This window comes from Mesoplodon densirostris, chromosome 13 (genome assembly GCF_025265405.1).
Source record: "Mesoplodon densirostris isolate mMesDen1 chromosome 13, mMesDen1 primary haplotype, whole genome shotgun sequence".
NCBI lineage: Eukaryota > Metazoa > Chordata > Mammalia > Artiodactyla > Ziphiidae > Mesoplodon > Mesoplodon densirostris.
In genome coordinates this window covers 17927473-17954868 of record NC_082673.1, presented here as the reverse complement: position 1 = coordinate 17954868, position 27396 = coordinate 17927473, and the positions used below count along the sequence as shown (strand labels likewise).

Below are 27396 nucleotides of genomic sequence, written 5' to 3'. Positions count from 1 at the left end.
CAAAATTATATCTATTAGAAGTTTATCAGGGGCTTCCCTGGTGGCGCAGTGGTTGAGAGTCCGCCTGCCGATGCAGGGGACACGGGTTCTTGCCCTGGTCCGGGAAGATCCCACATGCCACAGAGTGGCTGGGCCCGTGAACCATGGCCGCTGAGCCTGCGTGTCTGGAGCCTGTGCTCCACGACAGGAGAGGCCACAACAGTGAGAGGCCCGCGTACTGCTAAAAAAAAAAAAAAAAAAAAAAAAAAAAAGTTTATCAGAATGCCTGTTTCCTTATTTCCTTGACAAATTTTCAATCTCCGTTAATCTGTCTGACAAAAAGTGATATTTTAATTTGCATTTCTATGATTTGCTTATATTTGTTCTTTTGTGTTTTGTCTTTTGTGAATTGCTTATATGTGTCCACTGTTATCTTTACCTTTTATTTGTAAAAATTCTTTGGATTATATCCCCTTGAGAGTTTATAATCATTAGTTTGTAGTTTTTTCATTCGTTATTCAACAAGTAACTAATGGTAACCTATGTTTCCAGGGTACCACTAAGTAAGAGTTTGGTGTATTTTGACCTTTCTCCCTGATGATTAATTACAAGCCCCTAGGGAAAGGAAACTTGTTTGAACATTAAGCTGTAGCAAATATAAATTGAGAAGGCCCATGTGCTGTGAAATACTATTTAAAAATTAGTGACTGAAATAGGGCAAATGTTTTGGGATTAGTTGGTGAGGCACATTTGACCAGGCAGTGTGTCCTAAGGTGTTGGGAAGTCTATGTTAGGCAGCTGTAGCCTTGGGAGAGCCCAGCAGCCAGGGATTAACAGAGGTTTAAGTAGTGGTTCCTTTTAAAGAGGTTTGGTAATCGCTGTTAGGAACACAGAAGCTAAGGGGAAGCTTTTTTTTTTTTTAATATTTATTTTATTTAATTTTGGCTGTGTTGGGTCTTCATTGCTGTGCGTGGCTTCCTCTAGTTGCGGCGAGTGGGGGCTACCCTTTGTCGCGTTGCACGGGCTTCTCATTGCGGTGGCTTCTCTTGCTGCAGAGCATGGGCTCTAGGTGCGCAGGCTTCAGTAGTTGTGGCTCGCAGGCTCTAGAGTGTAGGCTCAGTAGTTGTGGCGCATGAGCTTAGTTGCTCCGCGGCATGTGGGATCTTCCCGGTCCAGGGCTCGAACCTGTGTCCCCTGCATTGGCTGGCAGATTCTTAATCACTGTGCCACCAGGGAAGCCCTAAGGGGAAGCTTTAAATCCTGAATCAAGTGGAGTAGGAGAACAGGGAGGACAGAACAATTTCAGTGCCAGAAGAGTGGAGAATCCTATAGGGCAAGAGGGAGCCAGGTGTTATACAGAAAGAATAAAGTTGTATCAAGGTGTACTGTAAAGTGTAAAGCCAGGGTTTGGTCATTAAGAAACAAAAAGCCTAGAGTTTAAGGGATAATGATACTATCCTACAGGTTTGTTGTGAGGAGTAATTGAGATAACAAAGGCCAAATGCTTAGTGTTGGTTCTAGTACTCTTGCTACTGCTGTTGATAGTACTATGACTGGTATTCTTGCTATTGTTGCTCTGGAAATTGATGAGAAAGGAGGGCAGACATTTAAGTTGGTCATTAGAGTAAGTAATTGTTGGGGGGGAGTGAAGCACTTGGACATGTCTTAAGCCCCGGTCAGCTACAAGTGCTCTCCTTGTCTTTCTTGCCATATGCACTGGAAACTCTATCCTTTTCGCTTTTAAAAGCTGCTGATACTTACTCTTAGTTTTTCTCCAAGTCTGGCTTTGGAGTAGGATCTGTTTACAATCTGCCCATCTCTCTTGAAGTCATAGGATTTAGTGTACAGTTACTGGATTAAAAAAGTAGTAAACACAAGGAGGTTAAAATGTATAAGAAGAATGTGGGCTTTCTGCCATGTTGGCATAACAAGATTTATCCTCTTTGTAGCCAGCTTCCAAGATGGCCCCCAATGATCTCTGCCTCCTGGTATTTACACCACTGTGTAATCCTCTCGCACATCTGTTTGTGTGGCCAATAGAATATGGTAGAAGTGATGGATCGTTTCCAAGGATAGGTTATAAAAGACATTGTGCCTTCTCCATCCTCCTCTCTCTCCCTCAGTGTGGCACCCTGCATTGCTGACTCTGAGAGTAGTTAGCTGCCATGTTGTGAATAGCCCACTGGAGAGGCCCACATGGTGAGAAATTGAGGCCTCCTGCCAACAGCTAACAAGGAACCAAGACCTTTAGCTAACTGTGTGACTGAGCCTTCTTGAAAGCAGATCCTCCAGCCCTTGTCAAGCTTCCAGCCCTACCTAGACTGCTCTCCATCAGCATCTTGAGTGCAACCCCATGAGAGATTCTGAGTCAGAACTACCCAGCCCAGCTGCTCCTTGATTGCTGAACCTTAGAGACTACGTGAAAAAAATAAATGCTTATTTTTTAAGCCATTAAGTTGGGGGTAATGTGTTTTGCAGCAGTAATATTCTCTTTCTTCTTAAATAACTTGAGAACATATTAAATATGTGATCAGTGGTTTTTAGACATTGGATGACAGATGGCGGCAGGCTGTGATGCCTGAGAGAATAGAAACAAATGAGGTAAGCCCTTCTATCGCACCAGTTTACAGTAGAGCCTGGAAGTTGTTTACAAGCTGTAGTGCGAGGAGGAATCAAAACAGAGCCCAATTTTGTTGGGATTAGGAAACAGAGATAAGAGTTTAGGAAGACCAAGGTGGTGGTTAGAATTGTAGGTCAGAGTACTGGAGAGAAGGGAGCTTTGGGGGAGAGTGGCGAATATATGTTAAAGAGTACACTCAAGCACATATGCATTCTGGAGAGCTGCAAAGGGTTCTTCTTGAGTCCTTGGCTCAGTTCTGATCTGTAGATGCATGGCAGGACCTACTTGAAGTCAGGGAAAGAACTACTGGAAAGCAGTAAGAAAACAGTTTCTGGAGCTCACACAAAACTGGGAATAGTTTGTGTCTCCATTATCTAGAGTGTAAATACCTTGTAATACACAGGGCATTGGAAAGAGTCTTCAGAAGGCTCCAAGTTATCCCAAGTAACTTAACTGTGCACCAGAACAAAGTCCAACACTGTATAGCAGAATACAACACAATTCAGTACCCAACAATGTAAAATTCCTAGTGTTTGTCATCCAATTCAAAATTAAAATGCTTGCCTTACCTTGAATAAGGGATAGAGCATCTAGACAGAAGATCAGTAAGGAAATAGAGGACTTGAACAACACTATAAGCTAATTAGACCTAACAGATACATACAGAGTGTTCAGCAACAGCAACATACAAATTCTTATTAAGTGCACATAAAGCATTCTCCAGGAATAGGCCATATGTTAGGCCACAAAACAAGTCTCAATACGTTTTGAAAGATTGAAATCATACAAAGTATCTTCTCTGTTCACAGTGGATTGAAGCTAGAAATCAGTGACAGAGTACCAAAAACCTCAAAAATATGTAGTATTTAAACAGTACACTCACTCTTAAATAACCAAGAGGTCAAAGAAGAAGTCATAGGGGAAATTAGAAAATAATTAAAGACAAATGAAAATGAAAACACAATATACAATAATGTGTGGGATGCAGCGAAAGCAGTGCTCAGAGGGAAATTTTTAGCATTAAACACCTACATTTAAAAAGAACGATCTCAAACAAATAACGTAACTTTTCACCTTAAGAAAACTAGAAAAAGAGCAAAATTAAACCCAAAGCTAGCTGAAGAAAGAAAATGATAAAGATTAAAGTGGAGATAAACAAAATAGAGAATGGGAAACAGTATAGGGAATCAGCAAAACTAAAAGTTGGTTCTTTGAAAAGATAACTCAATTGACAGATCTTTAGCTAGACTGACAAAAAGAGCAAAGACGAATATAACTAAAATCAGAAATGAAGGTGGTGACATTACCATGACCTTAAAGAAATTAAAAAGATTATAAGATAGTACTGTGAACAACCAATTGGATAACCTACATGCAATGGACAAATTTCTAGAAACACAGATTACCAAAACTGATTTAAGAAGAAATAGAAAATATCAACAGCCCTATAAGAAGTAAACAGATTGAATCAGTTAAAAAAAAAAAAATCCTGGGACTTCCCTGGTGGCGCAGTGGTTAAGAATCCTCCTGCTAATGCAGGGGACACGGATTCGAGCCTTGGTCTGGGAAGATCCCACATGCTGCAGAGCAACTAAGCCCATATGCCACAACTACCGAGCCTGCGCTCTAGAGCCCGTGAGCCACAGCTACTGAACCCACAAGCCACAATTATTGAAGCCCGTGTACCTAGAGCCTGTGCTCTGCAACAAGAGAAGCCACTGCAATGATACACCTGCACATGCCTCAATGAAGAGTAGCCCCCACTCGCCGCAACTTAGAGAAAGCCTACGTGCAGCAACGAAGACCCATTGCAGCCATAAACAAACAAACAAATTTATTTTTTAAAAAATCCCTCCCAAACAAGGAAAAGTCCAGGACCAGATGGCTTCACTGATGAATTCTACCAAACATTTAAAGAAGAATTAGCACCAATCCTTCTCAAACTCTTCCAAAACATAGGAGAGGAGGCAATACTTCCTAATTCATTCTATGAGGCCAGTATTACTCTGATACCAAAGCCAAACAAAGACACCATGAAAAAAACCCCACTACAGATCAATATTCCTTATGAATATAGATGCAAAAACCCTCAACAAAATACTAACAAACTGAATCCAACAATATATATAAAGGATTATACACCATGACCAAGTGGGATTTATTCCAGGAATGCAAGAGTGGTTCAGCATAGGAAAATCAATCAGTGTAATCCACTACATTAATAGAGCAATGGAAAGAAACCCTCACATGATCACCTTTCTGTATCAGTTGATACAGAAAGCATTTGACAAAATCCAACACCTGTTCATATTAGAAACACTCAAAAACTAGGAATAGAAGGGCACTTCTTCAGCATGATAAAGGGCATTTATGAAAAACTCACAGCTAGCATCCAGTTCGATGGTGAAAGACTAAAAACTTTCTCCTTATGTTCAGGGACAAGGCAAGGATGCCTGTCCTCACCACTGCTATTCAGCATTGTACTGGAAGTTATAGCCAGAGCAGTTAGACAAGAAAAAGGAATAAAAGACATCCAAATTGGGAAGGAAGAAGTAAAACTATTTTTATTTGTAGATGACATGTTACCATGTATTGATATATAGAAAATCCCAAAGAATCTACAAAAAACCAAATAGAGCTAACAAATGAATTCAGAAAAGTTGTAAGTACAAGATCACACAAAATACAATTGTGTTTCTTTATACCAGCGGTATAGAATCCAAAAAGGAAATTAAGAAAACAGTTCCATTCATACTAGCATCTAAAGGCCTACAGGAATTGAAAGACCTGTACTCTGAAAACTATACAACACTGTTGAAAGATACTAAAGAAGACCTAAATAAATGGAAAGATATTTTGTGTTTATGGATTTGAAGACTTAACATTAAGATGGCAATACTTTGCAAAACAGTGTACATATTCAATATGATGTCTATCAAAATTCCAGTGACCTTTTTTGCAGAACTTGAAAAGCTGATCTTCAACTTCTTATGGAATTTCAGTGGGCCTAAATAGCCAAAACAGTCATGAAAGAGAACACAGTTGGAGGGTTCATACCTCCCCCATTTCAAATCATATTGTAAAACTATAGTAATCAAAACAGTGTGGTTCTGGCTTAAGGAAAGAGGTATAGACCAATGGAATAGAATTGAGAGGCTAGAAATAAACTAATACTTATATAGCCAACTGATTTTTGACAAGATTGCCAAGACCACTCAATGCAGGAAAGAATAATATCTTCAACAGATAGTTCTGGGACAACTGGATATCCACATGCAAAAGAATAAACTTGGATCCCTACCTCTCACCACGTACAAAAATTAACTCAAGATGGATCAAAGACCTAAATATAAGAACTATAACTCTTACAACTCAACAATAAAAAGGCAACTCAGGGACTTCCCTGGTGGTCCAGTGGTTAAGAATCTGCCTTCCAATGCAGGGGATGCGTATTCGATCCCTGGTTGGGGAACTAAGATCCCACATGCTGTGGGGCAACTAAGCCCCTGTGCACCACAACTACTGAGCCCGCATGTGGCAACTGCAGAGCCCATGTGCTCTGGAGCCTGTGTGCCACAACTAGAGAGCCCGTGTGCTCTGGAGCCCACACGCCACAACTAGAGAGAAGCCCACACACCACAACTATAGAGAAGCCTGCATGCTGCAATGAAGAGTCCACGTGCTGCAACAAAAGATCCTGCGTGCCACAACTAAGATCTGATGCAGCCAAAAATGAATGAATAAATATTAGAAAAAAAAAGACAACCCAACTAAAAATGGGTAAAGGACATAGACAGTTCTCCAAAGAAGATGTACATATGGCCAACATGCACATGAACAAATACTCAACCTCATTAGTAGTTAGGGAAATGCAAATGAAAACCACAATTAGTACCCCTTCAGGCTCACTAGTATGGTTAGATTCAAAGAGACCAACAGTAACAAGTGTTGATGGTGATGTGGAGAAGTCAGAACACCTGTACAATGCAGGTGGGAATGTAAAGTGTTTCAGCTTCTGTGGAAAACAGTTTGGCAGTTCTTTAAAAAGTTAAACATACAATTACTATGCAATTCCACTCTAGATGTATACCCAAAAGAATTGAAAACAGGTACCAAATATAGGTACACACATGTTCATAGTAACACTATTTACAATGGCCAGTTGGTAGAAGCAGCCCAAATGGTTAGATGACTGGGTAAACAAATTGTGGTACATACACACCATAGAATATTATTTAGCTGTAAGAAGAGATGATGTACTGATACATAGTACAATGTGGTGAAACTCAAAAACATTTTGCTACGTGAAAGAAGTCAGACACCAGGGTCACATGTTGTCTGATTCCATTTATATGAAATGTCTAGAATAAGTAAATCTATAGAGACAGAGCACACGTTGGTTGTTGTCAGGTCCTGGGGGTGAGGAGGAAAGGGGAGTAACTGCCTAATGGGTACCGAGTTTAGTTTGGTGTGATAAAAATGTTTTGGAACTAGGTAGAGGTGTTTGCACAACGTTGTGACTGTACTAAATGCTACTGATGTCTTCACTTTGAAATGGTTAATTTGATGTTATGTCAGTTTCCTTTCAATTAGAAAATTAAAAAGGTTGCAACGAAGCATGAAAATATGACCCATAACTAGGGTAAAAAAAGATCAATCAATAGAAAGAGACCCAGAAATGACAATGATGATTGATTTAGCAGACAAAGCTGTCAAAAGAGTTGCTACTAATATGCTGTCAGTGTTCAGGAAGGGAGAAGAAAATAGGAAAATGAAGAGAATAGAAATAAAAGATACAAAAATACGCTTAAATGGAAATTCTAGAAATGAAGAATGTAGTATCTGAAAGAAAAAGATACTTGATGGAATTAATAGCAGATAAGACACTGTAGAAGAAAAGATAAGTGAGCTTGAATACGTAGGAATAACAACTATCCAAAATGAAGCACAGAGTGAAAAGACTGAAAAAAAATGAACAGCATCTATGAGCTGTTGGATAATATATAGTCTAAGATAAAAGTAATTAGATTCTCAGGAGAAGGGAGGGGGAACAGAAAAATATTAGAACAAATAATGACTGAATATTTTCTGTGTTTAATGAACTAAAAAAAAAACCCCAAAACAAAAAACTATAAACTCCATAGATCTGTAAAGCTCAATGAATCTGATTTGAAAGAAACATTTAAAAACCCACACTAAGGCACATCATAATCAAATGGCTGAAAATCAGTGATAGTGAAAGGAAATCTTAAAAGCAGTCAGAGGAAAAAAAGACATGAACAGAGAAATAGAGACAAGAATGACAGAGTTTTTGTTGGACACTGCAAGCCAGAAAAGAGTGGAGTGACATTTTTAAAAGACTATAAAATACTTGTCAACTTTGGATTCTGTTCCCACTGAAAATGCTTTCCGAAAAGAAGTGACTTGTCATACAAAGGAACTTATTTACAAAACAGAACTAGACTCACAGACATAGAAAACAAATTTATGGTTAGCAAAGGGGAAAGGCAGGGGAGGGATATATTAGGAGTTTGGGATTAACAGATACACACTACTATATATAAAATAAACAACAAGGACCCACTGTATAGCACAGGGAGCTATATTCTACATCTTGTAATAACCTATAATGGAAAAGAATCTGAAAAAATATAGATATATAACTAAATCACTTTGCTGTGCACCTGAAACTAACACAACATTGTAAATCAGCTATACTTCAATAAAAAAAATTTCAGAGGAAACAAAAAAGTGACTTTTTTGTTTTATTTTTAAATTTTTAATTGTGGTAAAATATATATAACAAAATTTACCATTTTAACCATCTTTTTAAAAATTAATTTGTTTTTTTTTGGCTGCGTTGGGTCTTTGTTTCTTCATGCAGGCTCTCTCTCTATTTGCGGTGAGCGGGGGCTACTCTTCATTGTGGTGCATGGGCTTCTCATTGCTGTGGCTTCTCTTGTTGCAGAGCACAGTCTCTAGGCACACAGGCTTCAGTAATTGTGGCATGCAGGCTCTAGAGCACAGGCTCAGTAGTTGTGGCGCATGGGCTTAGTTGCTCTGCAGCATGTGAGATCTTCCCAGACCAGGGCTGGAACGCGTGCCCTGTGCATTGGCAGGCAGATTCCCAAGCACTGTGCCACCAGAGAAGTCCCCCATTTTAACCATTTTTAAGTGTATGGTGGCACTAAGTAGCTGAACAGTGTTGTATAACCATCACCATCACCAACACCCATCTGCAGAACTTCTTGATATTCCCAAACTGAAACTCTGTACCCATTAAAACACTGACTCCCCATTCTCCAATCCACCAGCCCCTGTCAACCACCATTCTACTTTCTGTCTTTATGAGTTTGACTGCTCTCGATATCTCGTATAAGTGGAATTGTACAAGTCCTTTTGTGACTGGCTTATTTTACTTAGCATAATGTCTTCGAAGTTCATTTGTGTTATAGCCTGTGTCACAATTTCCTTTTTAAGGCTGAGTAATATTCCGTTTTATATATATACCACATTTTATTTATTCACTCATCCATTGGTAGACATTTGGGGTGCTTCCACCTTTTGGCTGTTGTGAATAATGCTGCAGTGAACATGGGAGTGCATATATCTGTTCAAGTCCCTGCTTTCTGTTATTCTGGGTCTATTTTTCCAGGAGTGAAATTGCTGGATCCTATGGTAATTCTATGTTTAATTACTGTTTTCCATAGTGGCTACATGATTTCGAATTCCCACTAATAATGAACAAGGGTTCCAAGTTCCCCACGTCCTCACCAATACTTATTTTTTTCCTCCTTCCCTTCCTTTCTTTCTTTTTTTGGTAATGGCCGTCTTAATAGGTATGAAGTGGTATCTTATGGTTTTCATTTGCATTGCTTTGATACTAGTGATTTTAATATCTTTTCATATGCTTGTCGGCTGTTTGTATATCATTATTGGAGAAATGTCTATGCAAATTCCTTACTCAGCACTCCCCCACTACAAGAAAAATTATAAACAATGTCCTTCAGGCAGCAGGAAAATGAAAAAGATGAAAAAAGCAGAAATGGTAATTACTTGGGTAAATGTATAAGTTTTTTTTATTAGTTTAATCTTTCTAAAAGGTAATTTATTGTTTAAAGCAAAAATATTAAGGTATTGTGTGGCTTTTACATAAAATCACAATGCATAATAACAGTAGCTTGAAGGTTGAGGGAGAAAGGGAGGGATGTTATTAAAGATTCTAATGCCCTTGATTATGTGGTATAATATAAAGGTAGACTATGATAAGTTAAAGGTATATATAATAAACTCTAAAGCAGCCAGTAAAAGAGCAAAACAAAAAGTTATAACTAATAAGCCAAAAAAAGTAGATAGAATTGAATATACAAAATAATTCAGCAGAAACCACAAAAAGATGAAGGGAACAAAGACCAGATGGGAAAAATATAAAATAAATAGCAGGATGATAGGCTCAAACCTAATGATACGTATAATCACATTAAATGTAGATAGTCTAGTGTTGCTTCAGCAGCACATATATTAAAACTGGAATGATACAGAGAAGATGTACAAATATGACACATAAATTTGCGTAGCGTTTGATATTTTTAAAAAAGTAAATAGTCTAAATGTCCCAATTTAAAGGCTGAAATTGGATTAAAAAGCAAGACCCAACCATATATTTGCCTGTAAGAAATAGTAACTATAAACACAAATAGGTTAAAAATAAAATAATGAAAAAGACATAACATGCTAACTTAGTTGAAAGAAACTTGGAGTTTCTTTAATAAAACTTGGTTTTATTAATATCAAAATAGATTTGAGAGCAAGGAATATTTATTACTTGGTAAAAATAAGATCATTTCATAACAATAAAGGGATCAGTTAATTAAGAGGACATACCAATGCTAAATATTTATGTACCTAAGCTCAAAACAAATGAAGCACAAACTAATAGAAATTCAAGGAAACATTCACAATTATAGTCAGAGATTTCAGTAACCCCTCTCAATAATTGATATAACAAATGGACAGAAAAATTACAAAGATATAGTTAACTTGAGTAACACTGTCAACTTGACCTGGCTGCATTTACAGACCACTTTACTCAAGAAGAGCAGAATACACATTTGTTCACAAGTTCACACAGAACATTTACCAAGATAGACTATATTCTGGGCCATAAAACAAGTCTCAATAAATTCAAAAGGATTCAACTCATACAAAAAATCTTCTCAGATCACAGTGCAGTTAAATTAGAAATCATTAATAGAAAGATCCTTGGTAAATCCCCAATATTTGGAAATTAAATAGCATGCTTATAAGTAATTCATGATTAAAAGAAGAAATCAAAAGGGAAATTATAAAGTATTTTAAGTTGTGTAAGAACAGAAGCACAATGTATTGGAAGATGCTGCTAAAACAGTACTTAGTGGGGAATCTGTAGCTCTAAATATCTATACTAGAAAGGAAGAAAGGTCTCAAATAAGTGACTTTAATTTCCACCGTAATAATGTAGAAAAGAACAGATCCCAAAGGAAGCAGAAGAAAATAAGAGATAATCTGAATAGCCTTATATGTAGTAAAGATACGAAATTTGTACTTAAAAAATGTTCTCACAAAGAAAACTCCAGGTTCAGATAGTTTCACTGGTGAATTGTACTAAATACTATAGGAAGAGATAATATTGATTCTCCACAAACTTTTCAAAAATATTTGAAGTGGAGGGAATGTTTTCCAAAGACTTTGATGTCAGCATTACTGGGGTACCAGAACCAGACAAAGACATTCCAAGGAAACTACAGAACAATACTACTCACAAACATAGATGTAAAAAATCTAAACAGAATTTTAGCAAATCAAATTCAACAAAATTTTAAAAGGATATTATGTCATGACCATGTGGGGTTTACCCCAGGAATGTAAGGTTGGTTTAACATTCAAAAAAATCAAATAATATATATATAATTCCCCACATTAAGAAAGTAAACAGTCATTTCAATAGATGCAGAAAAATCATTCGACTAATCCAGTAACCATTCCTGATTTTTAAAAAAGCCTTCAGTAAACCAGGAATAGAAATGAACTTCCTCAGTATGAAAATGGGCATCCATGACAAACTTTGTTTGCTGATATTGTACTTATTGGTGGAAAGATTAAACACTTTTTTCTAAAATTAGAAACAAGTTAGAGATGTCTACTTTCACCAGTCCTTTTCAGCATTGTCCTGGAGGTTGTAGCTAGTGCAGTAGGGCAAGAAAAGGAAATAAATGGTATTCACATTGCAAAGAAAGGAATAAAACTGTCCTAATTCACAGATTACCTGATTTTCTATGTAGAAAATTTGATAGACTTCTACTAGACCTAATGAATAAGTATAGTAAGATTGAAGGATGCAAGATCAATATGCAAAAATTTGTTGTACTTCTATACATTAGCAAGGAAGAATCTGAAAAAAAACCCATTTACAACAGTATCAAAAATATGAAATACATATATGGATAAATACAACAAAGTAAGTTAAAAGAATATTTATGTTCAGTAATATAAAATACTGCTGAAATGAAAGGATACCTAAGTAAATTGAGAGATCCATTTGATCCTCATTATTCATGTATTCTGTATTTGTGAATTGGTCTATTTGCTAAAATTTATATGTAACCCCAAAATAATACTTGCATCGCTTTTGTGATCATTTGCTGACACCTGCAGAGTGTGAAAAATTTGAGTTGCCCTTTGTGCGCAATCTGAACTGAGGCTGAACAAGGTGACACTCTGCTTTCTTGTTTCAGTTCTCTGGCTATAAGCAAGCGTCCTTTTCTCTGTTTATTTAGTGCCACATTTTTCAAATTTTTGTGCTTTATGTTGGTGATTTGGCTGTTTAAAATGGCCCCCAAGCATAGTGCTGAAGTGCTTTGTAGTGTCCCTAAGCACAGGAAGGCTGTGATATGCCTTAGGGGTAAGATGTATGTGTTTAGATAAACTTCATTCAGGCAGGAGTTACTGTTAGTTGTGAGTTCAATATTAGTGATTCAACAGTATATATTAAGTAAGGGATTTTAGCCAGAAACACAGATAAAACAGGGTTATTTATTAATTGACTAACAAAAATGTTATGACCAGGGGCTTACAGGAACCTAACCTTTTATTTCCTCAGAAGCAGTGATTCAGTATTTGATAGTTCACTGTGGGAACATTAAAAAACATAGCTATCATTGAGATATCATCATCTCAATAATGAGAATTGACTGTATGTCATGTACACCGGTTGGAAGGCTCAACTTTGTTAAAATTTCACCACATTAATCTGTAAATTCAGGGGAATTCTACTCTAATCCTTGAAGGCATTTTTGCCTAAAATAATTTCACGTGGAATTGCAAGAACTTAGAATATCTAAAACAACTTTGAAAAAGAACAGTATTGGGGAGCCAACACTACCTAATTTCAAGAATTTTTATAAAGCTATGGTAAAAATGGCATTTGCGTAAAGATGGACAAACACAGATCAATGAAACAGAATAGGTAGTCCAGAAATAAACATACTTACATATAGATAACTGATTTTTGACAAAAACACAAAAGCAATACAATGGGGAAAATATAGCCTTTTCCACTAATAGTGCTTGAAATCAATATACAAAATATGAAATTTAATCCATACTTTGCACCATGTAGAAAAATTAATTCAAAATGGTTCAGAGACCTAAGTTTGCAACCTAAAGCTTCTAGTAGAAAACACAGGAGAAAATCTTTGAGACCTCAGGTAGGTAATGATTTCTTAGATACAACACCAAAAGCACAATCTATAACTGAACAAATTGATACATTAGACATTATTAAAATTAAAGTCTGCTCTTTGAAAGACTCTGGTAAGAGAATGAAAAGAGATGCCACATACTGGGAAAAATTTTTTGCCAAGCATATTCCTGATTAATGACTTGTATTTAGAATCTACAAAGAACTCTTCAGATAAAACAATAAGAAAAAGAAATGACCTAATTAAAAATATTCAGATAGACACTGTACTTCATATATATGTGTATATATATATATATATGTAGATAACATATAAACAAATGAAAAGATGCTCAACATTATTAGTTTTGAGGGAAATGCTAATTACAACCACAATGAGATACCATTACACACACCTATTAGAATGGCTAGAGTTAAGGAGACCCACCGTACCAAATGTTGGTAAGACCATACTATGTTCTAGCAGTGTTTAAATCCCAAGGTGGCTTCACTTGGAAAAGTCAGAGATTGTAGGCATGGCACTATGGTCTGCTTTGAATCAGGTCCTTGGGCATTTTCTTTCTGTCAGAACCTTGGTACATACTTTAGAAAGGACAACAGTAATTAAGAGTCTAAGACTTAACACTGTAAACTGTTTCCGACATTTGGTATGGCTTTGTAGAATAATTGTTTAGGTATAAAAGTTATGCATATTCAAAAAAAGTAAAAACAAAAAGGTAAAACGATGCAGTACTTCAAAGCAGAAAGTAAACACCCCCTGCTGCCAGTCCCACTTCTTTAATACATGCACGTTTGATTTAAAGAAAATAAAAATAAGATTAGACAATGAGCTGTTACAGCTTTTTTCATTCAACATTTTGTAATGTTTTCCCATGTCACTACATCATTCTTTTTTCAAAGCTGCATAGTCCATTGTAGCTTAGGTAGCCAGTCAATTTTTTTTTTTTTTTTTTTTTTTTTTTTTTTTGCGGTACGCGGGCCTCTCAGTGTTGTGGCCTCTCCCGTTGCGGAGCACAGGCTCCGGACGCACAGGCTCAGCGGCCATGGCTCACGGGCCCAGCCGCTCCGCGGCATGTGGGATCTTCCCGGACCGGGGCACGAACCTGCGTCCCCTGCATCGGCAGGCGGACTCTCAACCACTGCACCACCAGGGAAGCCCCAACCAGTCAATTATTGATGGATAAATATTTAGGTTGTTTATAGCTCTTGCATTTACAGTCTTGCTATGAAAGTTGTCATTGTGTATCTTTTGCGAGTCTTCCTGCAGTATGAATTACCTAGACGTACAATTTCTGTTTTAAAGATAGATGCAATTGAAAAACTTTAATCAATATTCCCAGATTGCCAGCCAAAAATTTTGTACTTATTTATGTTTGTATCAATAGAATTTGCACCCATTTTCACACATCCTTGTCAATACTTATATGACTTTTTTTTCATTTTATCAGTCTAATGAGGTAAATTATATCTCATTGGAATTCAAATTTTTATTTCTTTAAACACTAGCTTTTTGAACAGATGTGTTTACCCAATACATTATATGAATTGATTGTGCATTTTTTTCTGTTGGATTTTTTAAAAAATTGATTTATGTCATCTTCATATTTTATGGATTATATTTTTATCCTCTTCAGTTTTTCTTCACATGTTACAAGTATTTCTTCCCTAGTTTGTTGACTATTTTTTAGTGTCATTCATGGTGTGTTCTGCTCTATAGAGGTTTTACATTTTTTGTGTTGTTAAATCTGTCAGTTTATCCCATTATGTCTTTTAGGTTTCTTATCTAGAAGAGCCTTCTATGTTACAGGATTATGACAAATATTTAGCCAGGTTTTCTTGTGCTTTTGTTATATTTTTATATTCTGCATTTTAATACTTTTGGAATTTATTTTTGTGTCTATTTGAGATAGGAACTTTAATTTTTCTTAATTAACAGACAATTATAATAGAGCAGTTTGATCCTTGGGTGGTGATTTTGCTTGGACCACCTTAGGTTATGGTCTAATTTGAAGTTATAAGGTTTGTTTTAGTTACAGCTATGGACAGACAGTTATATTTCTGCTAGAAGGCAAGAACCTGTGGAAGGCAAATTCCTTGCTTTTTTGACTCTGTTTTCTTTCTTTTTATTTTACTTGGGAATTAGGAAGAGTCCCTTCCAATAGCAGGGAATAGGGAAAGGGGAGCCAGCAAAGAGACATAGAAACTGTGTCCAAGTCATTTTCTGGGACCAGGGATGGAAACGGATTCTTCTGTGGAGAGACTTGGCTCGGCAGGTGAGGTAGACTATGATTTACTAGCAACAGCTCTGGCCGTGATTTAACTACCTTAAAAATGTTGCTACTCTAAGTTCTGGCTTAGGAAACTTGGTGTTTTGGTGGATTCTGGTCACACGGTTTTTTCTGCTATATCCTATTCTGCATTTATAGTCTGCTAATGATCTACTTGCATTTGCCAGAATGTGATGTGTTTATTGTGCTTTCTCCTGCATGTGTGCTCTGGAAAAGCCTGGACTGTCTTTCTCTCTTCCTTCCTTGCTAACTTGGTGAATGCCTACTTTCCTTAACTAATCTAATCAGCACCTCTTGAAACCTACCTTTCAACACCCCGTTCACCTAAGGAGTCCCTTCTAACAGCCTTATTATAGAACTTTTCATGTTGTAGTTTAGTGTATTTGTTTCTTGTATGTGTCTGTTTTTCTACCAGACTCTGAGCTCCTTTGGAACAGAGATTTTGCCTGTTAATTGAAAACTGTAAACTGTATTATCTTGGTATATTTGAAGATTCAAGTCCCACAGAGTCTAGGACATTTTATAAAGATATAAAAACAATCTATCTCAAAAGATTTATGTCTCTGTTTTGCTGAGTGTGCAGATCCTGTTATTATGAATAGCTATTTTACCAGTGTTACTTATCAAAGTTATGGAGAGTTACATGTAAACAAATTTTATATCAATAAAGGTAGAATATTCCCTAACAAAAATATGAGAAATCTTAAATGTAATTTATATCACACTTGGGGATTTTTCAGTAGAAACAAACTTGATATGTTATAGTAAGTCGAAAAAATAATAACAAATACATGCTTTTTATAGAATATTAAAGAAGTATATTTGTATGAATAAAATCAGCTTATCCTAACGAACATTTTAACTCAGAATATTTTAGCTTAGGAAGCCATGAAAAAAGTTTATAAACTCATATCTCTGTATGCATATTTGATGATAGTGTGCTTTAACAGATTACTTATAAGCAGAATAATAATGCATTCTTATTGTTAATACTATCTTACATCATTTCATTCAACCAATACCATAATCCACTAATACAAAAACAACTATTATTTCTGTTTTACTGTCCAGGAAAGTGAGATTTAAGTACTTTCTCAAGGTTACGTAGATATCTGTCAGTGGCAGAGATATCCAAAACAGGCTCTTAAATAGATGGCATTTGTTCTCTCAAAAGCAAAGTTTTAGAATTGTGAAATTCATTATCATTAATTTTATTTACTTCTAAGTAGGTATCTACTATTCCAGCCACCAAATTGACTTGAAGCCTGTTTCAAAATAGTTTCATTGAGGACATTCTTAAGTCTCTTGAAAATGTATACTTATGCAACAGTGTACATATTTCTCACTTTTTGTACTTGTTGACTTTTTACAAAAGTAATATATAAATTAAGTTGATAGATCCTAATTTTTATAGACCAATTTGTTTTATAGTTTTGTAGATATTTCGTCAAAATTTTGGTTTAATTTTGATATTACTGCTCTACCATTGATCTCTGTCAAGTAGTTAGTAAGATTTCAGATTGAATAGAGGAAGAACTATGGAAAATAAAATTTTAATCATTTTGTAAAATAAAACATATGAACTAGAACTAATTATTTTTAAATTTACCAACTTTAAATGTTTGGGTTTTAGTTATAAAGTTTTATCAAAGTGAGATCTTACATGTATTTTGCACACCTTTCACACCAAAACTTAAATCACACATTAAATCCATTGTGGGATTTCGTTAATGGATTCCATGAGTCCATTATTGGATTCATGTTATTTTTATGAAGTAGAAAGTTAGAATTAATGGAATATAAGTTTAATACCATGTTATTAGCACTTTCCTTTAAAGAATTTAGATCAGATTTTCTTACCAAGTTTACAGAGCTATAAACTTATCATTTTAATGACATTTAAACATATTTAAATCCTAGGCTATTAATTTTTATACTGTAAAATTGTCTGTTCTTGCTATGCTCCTAATATTTTTTCCATCATAATAGATGAATATGCAGCATTACTAAGTTATGAAAATTGTTATAGTAGCAGTATAAATGCTATTTTAGTGTTATGCAAAATTGACTCATTTTTACCAGACTTCAGTATTTTCTCATTTTCATTCTTCTTTTGCTTTTTGATATTCAGTTAGCTGTGTTGTCTACTGTACTTGAGTATTTAATGCCATGGTATGCAAGGACCAAAACTGATTATAGTACCAGGTCACCGTGTATTTTTTGTAAAGACTGACTTTCTGGTACAGTTTATAAAATGTTTATTTGAATGATATACAATGGAATAAGTAAAATGCAGATTTCTTCAACCTTTCTTGACTAATATTCTTTGCCTTTTTTGTGCTGTTCCAAAAAGTAATAATTACTAGGTTTATTTATTTATTAATTTTTGGTTTGTAAGCCACTTAGAATGGTTTAATTGTAGAATTAGGTGTCGGCTGTATTGGTCCTATAGTTGTTTGCTTAGATTTTTTTTTTTTTTTTTCCTTTTTGCGTTATGTGGGCCTCTCACTGTTGTGGCCTCTCCCGTTGCGGAGCACAGGCTCCGGATGCGCAGGCCCAGCGGCCATGGCTCACGGGCCCAGCCGCTCCGCGGCATATGGGATCCTCCCAGACCGGGGCACGAACCCGTATCCCCTGCATCGGCAGGCGGACTCTCAACCACTGCGCCACCAGGGAGGCCCTAGATTTTTTTTTTAAACTTATGCCTTATTAGGTATTTGTGTAGTATTGTTATAAAGTAATTTCTTAATCATAATGATTGTGATCAAGTTATTATACCAAATTATTAGTCCTGTAGAGGGTATTAAAAAGTTAATTAAATGTATTAAAAAGAATACTATTTTCTACATTAAACCTTGCCATAGAAAGTTTATAGATGAAGTTCCTAAAATCAGCTATTTCCATTTATTTAATGTATTCCCTATATATTGTGACTGCAGTTTAATTGAGCAGGAAGTAATCCACTTGCATGTTTTTTGGTTGGGTTTTAAAGTGTTTTTTAACATTGATTAATGGGAGATGAAAGAAAAACTAAAAAGCAGTTAAATATGTCTGTAAATTAGATGAAGGAAAAATATAGGGTAAAATACTATAGTGTTAGGAAAATATTCTGAAGCTGTAATAATAATTGTGGTAGAATTTAAAGTACCATGCATTTAAAAATCTTAACCTTATAACAATCTGTGAGTTAGTTAAGTAAGATAGATTATTACCCTTATTTTATAGATAAAGAATAGTAGACTTAGTAAATTTAAGTAAAAATTATTAAGACATTTCAGGTTAGGGAAGGATTTCTTGAGGCAGAAAAGGCCCAGACCATAAAAGATTGATATTATGCATAAAATAATCAATAGAAAAAAGGACAGAAGCAGTTCCCAGAAGAGGAAACTCAAATGATCAAAAACAAAGTTTTGTCAAACATCAGATTGTCAGAGATTAAAATATCTGACTATACTGCATGTTTTCAAGGTTGAGGGGAAATAGTAATTCTCATGCTGCCAGGGGAAGATAATTTGGTACATTCCTTCTGAGTGATGTTTGCTAGCGTGTTTTAATGTGTAAGAGTGAAGAATTGGAAACAACCTAAATGTCTGCTATCAGTAGGGAGAAGATTAAAAAATTTATGATAAAATATTGTGTTGGAAATTATACAGCAGTTAAAAGTAATGCACTGGATCTATGTAAGTTAACTCTCTGAAACATAATGAAGAGTGAAGAAAATTGTGAAAATGATATGTTTATTATATTACTATTTATGTGAACTCTAAAGCTACATATATCAATACTGGGTATTTTTTTCATGGATATGCATGCATTCATATAAATGTATTTTAGAATATCCTGGAGGGATATATTTTAAATTCACATAGTGGTAGTTTCTGGAAAAGATAAAGGGAACTTAACTGGAATGTAATGCTGTTTTTTCTTTTTTAAAGTAAGACAAAGCAAACATAGAAAGTGTTAATTTCAGTTCTGGGTGATAAGGGCATGGTCATTTGTTAAATTATTCTTTCTACTTCTTTTCAAAGTTTCATTAAAAAAAGAAAAAGAAAAGTTACTAAAACACAGTAGTTGGGAGAGCTAGTAATTAAACTTAGGACTTGATTCCCAAGTCTAGAGCTTTTTCAATTAATATGTTCCTTCAGAATGAGAAGGAAAAAAAGAAAGATCAAATGATGAAAAAGCAGTTAAAATTTAGTTTTATAGCAATAAGAATACGAATTATGTGTTTATGCTAAAATTTCTTGAGAGGAAAGGAAGGTTACAGGATCAATTAAAAATTATTATAATCTTATATTGTTTTAAATCTTTAAGCATGCTGTTATCATATATATGTATAGAGAGCAATTTAGGTACTTAGGAAAAAAAGTTACCTTAATTTATTGTTTAAAATGTAATACATATTTCTGTTGCATGTAATGGAAGACTTTAGGTGATTTGAAATTTTTGTATAAAATTCATGAAAATAATTTAATCCAAATATACAATCTGATTTCAATCTAAAAAATTCAAAACTAGTTTTTCTTCCATTTTGTAAAGTCATTCTTCACAAAAACTTTACAGCCTTTTTATTTACAGCTTCTCTCCAAGATAAAATGGCAAACCCCAAAGAGAAAACTCCAATGTGTCTGGTAAATGAGTTAGCCCGTTTCAATAGAGTCCAACCCCAGTATAAACTTCTGAAAGAAAGAGGGCCTGCTCATTCGAAGGTAAGGTTTTGAAGAGAGGTGGTGAGACATGCTTATCATAGTCTATCAGATGTATGATCTCAGGTTTTAATTGTGCTTTTTGGGGGGGAGGGGGTAGTGGATGGCATAAAGGCTCTTAGTTCTCTATTAAGAATATTTTGCAGTCTGTAACTAAACAATTTTATAGCTCATTATGGTTTACAGAGCTCTTTCAGAGACAGTACTTCATAAAAACCTTAATGAAACCACATGAGATATGGATTTTTGATTTCCTTTTAAGAAACTCAGGCACGGAAAAGTTAAGTAACTTGCTTTATAGTTCATGAGTGCCAGTGCCAGTGCTTGAACATGTATTCTGTGGCTCCCAAGTACTGTGCTTTTTCCATTACATAGTAACTGCTAACAGAAAAATGGATACAGAGTAAAATACAACAACATTACTTAGTGAGATGTCTTTTCCAATATGATTTTTAATTCTAAGATTCACCATTTATAAAATTTGTATATACCAGTTTTGTTGTTATCTATGTGTTCAGTTATAATATTCTTTTAATGGAAAATTGATTTATATTTTTATATAGCCTCATATATGTTTTTACATATACATGTTGCAAAGAAATCTATGACTGATGCATTTATGTTTGAGCTCTGTTAATCTGTTTTTGTTTTTTTTAATTAATTTATTTATTCATTTATTTATTTTTGGCTGGGCTGGGTCTTCGTTGCTGCGCACGGACTTTTTCTAGTTGCAGTGAGCAGGGGCTACTCTTCCATGCCGTGGGCGAGCTTCTCATTGTAGTGGCTCCTCTTGTTGCGGAGCACGAGCTCTAGGTGCGCGGGCTTCAGTAGTTGTGGCTCACAGTCTCTAGAGCGCAGACTCAGTAGTTGTGGCGCACGGGCTTAGTTGCTCCGAGTCATGTGGAATCTTCCCAGACCAGGGCTCGAACCTGTGTCCCCTGCATTGGCAGGTGGATTCTTAACCACTGAGCCACCAGGAAGTCCTATTAATCTGTTTTTAAAAACTCAGTTGTGCACAAATTTCCTTGACACGTTTTTAATCTTGGATATTGGAGATTATGATAATGATTATAAATTTTTGTATACAGTGTGGAAGCAGTTGATTCTCTAAAAGTTGGTTAATCTTCATGAAGCACAGGATTATTTGTTTTCTAGCATCTCCTTCAAAGTAAGGAAAATAAGATGAAACTGAAATCCATCAATTTTATTCCATATTAGAGGCTTTTATGAAGGATTTCTGGGCAGCACTTTAATTTGTTCATAATATTTTTTGTTCAGAGAAAAAGGTAGTGGCCTTGGTCTACCTGTCTAGTCTTATATCCTGATCCTCTCCCATTCCCGTTAATCATATCTATTTCAAACTCATTCTTTCTGCCCTTAATCATGTTGAACTATTTTCATTTCTTATAATGTCTCATATTTTTTCACATCTGTCAGGTTTGAACACACATCTCACATCTTTCAAACCTTTGTGAAACTTCTCTGCTCCTTCCTCTGGGTCTCCAGCAGGTTCCGACTTTCTTAGTTGTAGTCGTTACTGTGCTGTGGTACCATGGTATTTGTTGGTCATTATTATTGTATGAGACTGAGCTTATTTAGGGTAAGAAATATTTTATTCTTCTACAGTTCATGGTTCCTCTAGTATGTGTCCTCTTTGCTTCTCATGGCCAATTCCAGGTGTTCTTCCTTGACCCCCAGGTTTGAATTTCATGTTAATAGACTTACCCCCAATGTAACATCACAGTAGTCGTTTGCTGACCTCTGGGTGATTCCATCACATTTCTCACGGCTCACTGTCACTCTCTACAATACTCATCCTGTTTTAATTTTTGATGATATCATTGTCTAAATGATGGTTGTTCCAACATGCTGACATTTCAGTTTCTTGCATGTCTCCAGTTATGTTGTCTTCCATTCTCCTTCAGCCACTCATTCCTGTGATCACATTCTTGATTTTTTCATTACCAATAACTGCAAGACCCTCCATAATTATAATCTCAAGCATTCATTCGTCTCTGACACCTACTTCATTCCCTCTAGTAGTCTGAGTTCAATAGTCCTTTCACACCACAAATCCATTGATTCCACCACCTTTTTACTATTTCTTACTTCCCTCAGTCCTCACATGTTTCTTTATCCAGCTTAAATTCCATATGCTTTGTATGTACCCTCAACTCTCTTCCCCCCTTGGTTAGTACATGCTTAGCAAAATCCCAACCCAAATCCCAACTCTGCCTTCCCTTCTGAGTTACCGATGAACGACTTGTAGAGGCCAACCCCTCTATTTCTGTACTAAATCCCAACCCTTCTTACCTATTCAAGGTATTATTAACAATATTAACAATAATTATTAATAATACTTAGACTCATAAATACTATCTTTCATTCAAGAATATACTAATTACTCTAGTACTCACTCTTTAAAAATGAACAACAGGCTAAATGGTGTGGTCTATGACCAAAACACCCAGAGCAGTAGGTGTAGGTTGGCAAAGGGATCTCTAGATCTCCTTAAAACCCAAGGGAATCTGGGACTGTCTAGAAAAAATAATGTGGACCACAACAAACCTGGTCCATTAGAAGGGGAATTTAATGACACAGAAGAAAGTTAAGGGAGGGGAGGGGAGAGAAAGCTGGATCCTTTTTGTGGAAAGCAAAGTCCTTTGCATTTATGCATGCCTACCAGTGGTTTTAAGTGAGATATAAACTGTATTTTAATGAAATAAATGATTATCTCTGGCATGAAAAATTTAAACCTAGGCCCAACTCATTAATTTTCTTGGGACATTAACCAGTTATATGGCAATTTCCATATATGTGCATATATATTTTATACACACACACACACACACACACACACAGTAGTGGTTTTCAGCCTTGGCTATTCATTGGAATCACCAAGGGAGCTTTAAAAAATACTTATGCCTGAGTCTCACTCTGAGAAATTCTAATTTAATTGGTCTTGGATGAGGCCTAGACATCAGGATTTTTTTAAAGCTCTCAAATGACCCAGGTATGCATCCGGAGTTGAGAAACACAGGATAGAGATTAATGTCTTCAGGGTGGTATAGAATTGTGTTCTTATACATACTTCATGGGAGGTAGTGTGATCTATCTACATGCTTTCCTCTTTCCTCCACTGAGTCTTACAGAATGTGAACAACTTGTAGAACTTTTAATGTGTGACTATTAAATTAAAAAAATATATATTTAAAACATTATTTATTTTTTAATTTTTGGCTGCATAGGGTCTTCATTGCTGCGCGCGGGCTTTCTCTAGTTGCGGTGAGCGAGGGCTGCTCTTCGTTGTGGTGCTCGGGCTTCTCATTGCTGTGGCTTCTGTTGTTGCGGAGCACCAGGTCTAGGCATGTGGGCTTCAGTAGTTGTGGCACGTGAGCTTCAGTAGTTGTGGCTCGCGGGCTCTAGAGCGTAGGCTCAGTATTTGTGGTGCATGGGTTTAGTTGCTCAGCGGCATGTGGGATCTTCCCGGACGAGGGATCGAACCTGTGTCCCCTGCATTGGCAGGCAGATTCTTATCCACTGCGCCACCAGGGAAGCCCTAAATAAAAAATATTTTAATGTTTGCCTTGTCCCCTTTTGTTTTTATACTCACTTTTTAATTGAACTCTGAAGTAATTTGTTACACCTTATATTAAAGTGAGTTACTATGACATTGCTGTATCTCTTAAGTACCTAAATCCAGTTCTTTATTTCTCCTATGAATTGTTTTGATTTTTCTCAAATCTCAGAAGGCTATTATAATATAGAGTATAAGGAAGAGAGCCATGAGTAACATAAAGTGGTATTTTCTTTTTTTACTTTATTTCTCTACTTTGATGAGTTGTGTATGTGCACGGCTAAGTGTTAGGAAAGCTGCTCTCGTACTGACACTTTGAGAAGGTTTTCTTTGGAATAGATATCACTGAGGGAGGCAGTATTACCCAGTGGCCTTGAAGCGAAGTGTTTTTTTTGTTTTGTTTTTTTTTAAATTCTTGCTAGATTTCCCAAGCGTGATCTTTGCCCTGCATTATCCAGCTTGTGTGGCCTTGAGCAACTAATTTAGAATCTCAGCTTTCTCATCTGTAATTTGAGAACTATGATACCTATTCTAGGGTAGTATAATGGAATGGTGATTTGTAAATTTTCAGCAATTATGTTAATGATAAAGGTACCCAGATAATTGTCTCATTGCATGTTAGTTGTATATAGGATTAAAAAATCCTTGGTAAAATGTCTATTGAGTATTTATAATATGACAGAAAGACACTGTTCCTTATTGGAGCTTTCTACTCTGCTGTTTTCTGCGATGCCTCTCTTTGTATACTCTGGATTCAAGTACTTTATTAGATATGTGCTTTGCAATTATTTCTGCTTCTTTGTGGCTTATCTTTTTTTGACACTGTCTTTTGAAGAACAGTAATTGTTAATTTTGATGAACTGCAGTTTATCCATTTGTTCTCTTATAGATTTTGCTATTGGTATTATATATAAGAAATCTTTGCCCCATCAAAGGTCATAAGATTTTCTTCTGTGCTTTCTTCTGGATGTTATATAGTTTAAGTTTTTACATTTGGGTCTTATATCTAGGTCTAATTACCAGTTTGAGTTAATTTTTGTATATGATGAGTTATGGAAAAAGATATATATATATATATATTTGCATATGGATGTCCAGTTGTTGAAGAGATTTTCCTTTCCTTACTGCATTGCCTTGGCACCTTTGTCAAAAATCAGCTGTCCATATATATGTTTGTTTATTTCTGAACTCTGTTCTGTTCTGTTGGTCTATTTTCCTATCTTTTATGCAAATACTATGCTGTTTTGATTACTGTAGCTTTATAATCTGGTAGTACCAGCCCTCTAATTTTGTTCTTCATTTTCAGAGTTGTTTTGGCTATTCAGCATCCTTTGCATTTTCATATGAATTTTAAGGTCAGCTTGTCCATTCTATAAAACACCTTGGTGGGATTTTGAATAGAATTGCAATTAATTTATAGCTCAATTTGGGGGAAATTAACATGTTAGAAAAACTGAGTCTGCCAACCTATGAACAGAGTATCTCTTATTTATTTAGATATTCTTTAATTTCTGTCAACAATATTTTGTAGTTTTCAGTGGACAGGTATTTCTCATCTTTAGGTTTATCTCTATTTCATATTTTTGATGCTATTTTAAGTGGTATTGTTTTTCAAGTTTCAATTTATAATTCTTATTAAGCATTGCTAGTGTATAAAAATACACTGGTATTTTTCTGTCTTATATATTTTATTTTATACATATTAAAGCATTGAAATATATGTATAACATTTGTGTATAAATACACACATATGAGCATGTAGAATAAAAGTGCCAATACAGAAATCAGAAAATTCCTACTTTTTCCATTGTAGGTTAACTTTATTTGATACCGTGAAATAGTGCTAAAAATAACTGCCTCTCTAATATAGGGAATCTGCATAGTGCCTAAGAATTTAGAAGAGAGAGAAATATATCAGATTACTTTTATATTACATTAAAAGTTTTTTTGTAAAAATTTTTAATACAGTTTTAAAGGTTACTTTCCATTTACAGTTATTACAAAATAGTGGCTATATTCCCCATGTTGTACAATACATCCTTGAGCCTATCTTATGCCCAGTAGTTTGTACCTTCCACTCCTCCATCCTTACATTACCCCTCTCCCCCTCCCTACTGGTAACCACTAGTTCGTTTTCTATATCTGTGAGTGTGCTTCAAAAATACACTGATTTTTCTATATTGATCTAGCATCTTGCAGTCTTGCTAAACTCACTTATTAGTTCTAGTAGCCTTTTTCTTTTTTTTTTTTTTTAAGATTCTGGTCGGTGTCCCACAAGCTATTTGTAAATAAAGACAATTTTAAATCTTACTTTCCAATCTGAATGTCTTTTATTTATTTCTCTTGCCTAATTGCATTGGCTAGAACTTACAGTACAATGTTGAATAAAAGTAGTGAGAGGCAGATGTCTCTAACTTGACTTTATGGGCAGTCATTCAGTTTTTCTTCATTAATTTTGATGTTAGATGTAGCTTTTTCTGTAGATGCCTTTAATCAGATTGAGGAAATTCTTCTTTATTTTATTTTATTATTATTATTATTTTTTTTGCTGAGAGTTTTAACATGAACATGTTGGTTTTTGTCATATGGTTCTTCTACATTGATTGAGATGGTCATATGATTTTTCCATTTTTAATCTCTTAGTATTGTGAGTTACATTGACTGACTCTGAAATGTAGAATCAACCCTTGCCTTCCTGGGATAAAATGCTTGGTTATAAAGTATTATCTCACTTCTATATTGATAGATTCCATTTGTTATTATTTTGTTAAGGATTTTTATGTTTATCTTTATGAGAGGTATTGGTGTGTAGTTTTGTTTTCCCTGGTAGTATCTTATTCTGGTTTCGGTATCAAGGTAATGCTAGCTTCATAGAATAAGTTGAGAGGTGTTCCTTCTGATTCAAGTTTTGGGAAGAGTTTTTGTAAATGGGCATTATTTCTTCCTTAAATGTTTGGTAGAATTTATCATCATAACCATCTGGGCCTGGAGTTTTCTTTGTGGAAAGATTTTAAATTACAGATTGAATTTCCTTAACATGTATAATGGTGTTCAGGTTACCTGTTTCTTCTTGAATGAGCTTTAGTAACTGTGGCTTTTAAGAACTTATGTTGTTGAGTTTATTGGCATAAAGTTGTTAAAAAAATATTCCCTTGTTTCTTTTTAATATTTTAAGAATCTGTAGTGATGTCACCTCTCTCGTTCCTGATACTGGTAATTTGTGTCTTATCTTTTTTTCATGATTAGTCTGCACAGAGGTTTACAAATTTTATTGATCTTTGCAAAGTACCAGCTTCTGGTTTTATTGATTTTTTTTCTCTATTATTTTTCTGTATTTATTTTCTTATGTTCGCTTTTACGTTTATTACGTTTTTTCCTATTTACTTCAGGTTCGAGTTACTCTTTTTCTGGTTTCTTCAGATTAAAGCTGAAGTTAACTTACTTGAGACCTTACTTCTTCTCTAGTATAGGCATTTAGTGCTAGAAAT

General features: G+C 35.2%; 1 protein-coding gene and 1 pseudogene across 7 annotated transcripts in view; both read left to right on the top strand.

Moving 5' to 3' along the window:
* STAU2 (staufen double-stranded RNA binding protein 2) overlaps window positions 1-27396 on the top strand; it is a 303363-nt gene that overhangs the window by 11274 nt on the left and 264693 nt on the right. For 2 of the 7 annotated variants that reach the window (XM_060115945.1, XM_060115944.1), the window contains exons 2-3: window positions 15481-15610; window positions 20189-20334. The exons of 2 other annotated variants lie outside the window; for them this stretch is intronic. In XM_060115945.1, the coding sequence (XP_059971928.1) occupies window positions 15571-15610; window positions 20189-20334 (186 nt within the window). In that variant the 5' untranslated portion in view covers window positions 15481-15570. The remainder of the gene's footprint in view (window positions 1-15480; window positions 15611-20188; window positions 20335-27396) is intronic. 3 more of the 7 variants (XM_060115946.1, XM_060115947.1, XM_060115948.1) reach the window with 3 other exon arrangements.
* Window positions 10098-10190, top strand: LOC132501126 (U6 spliceosomal RNA; annotated as a pseudogene).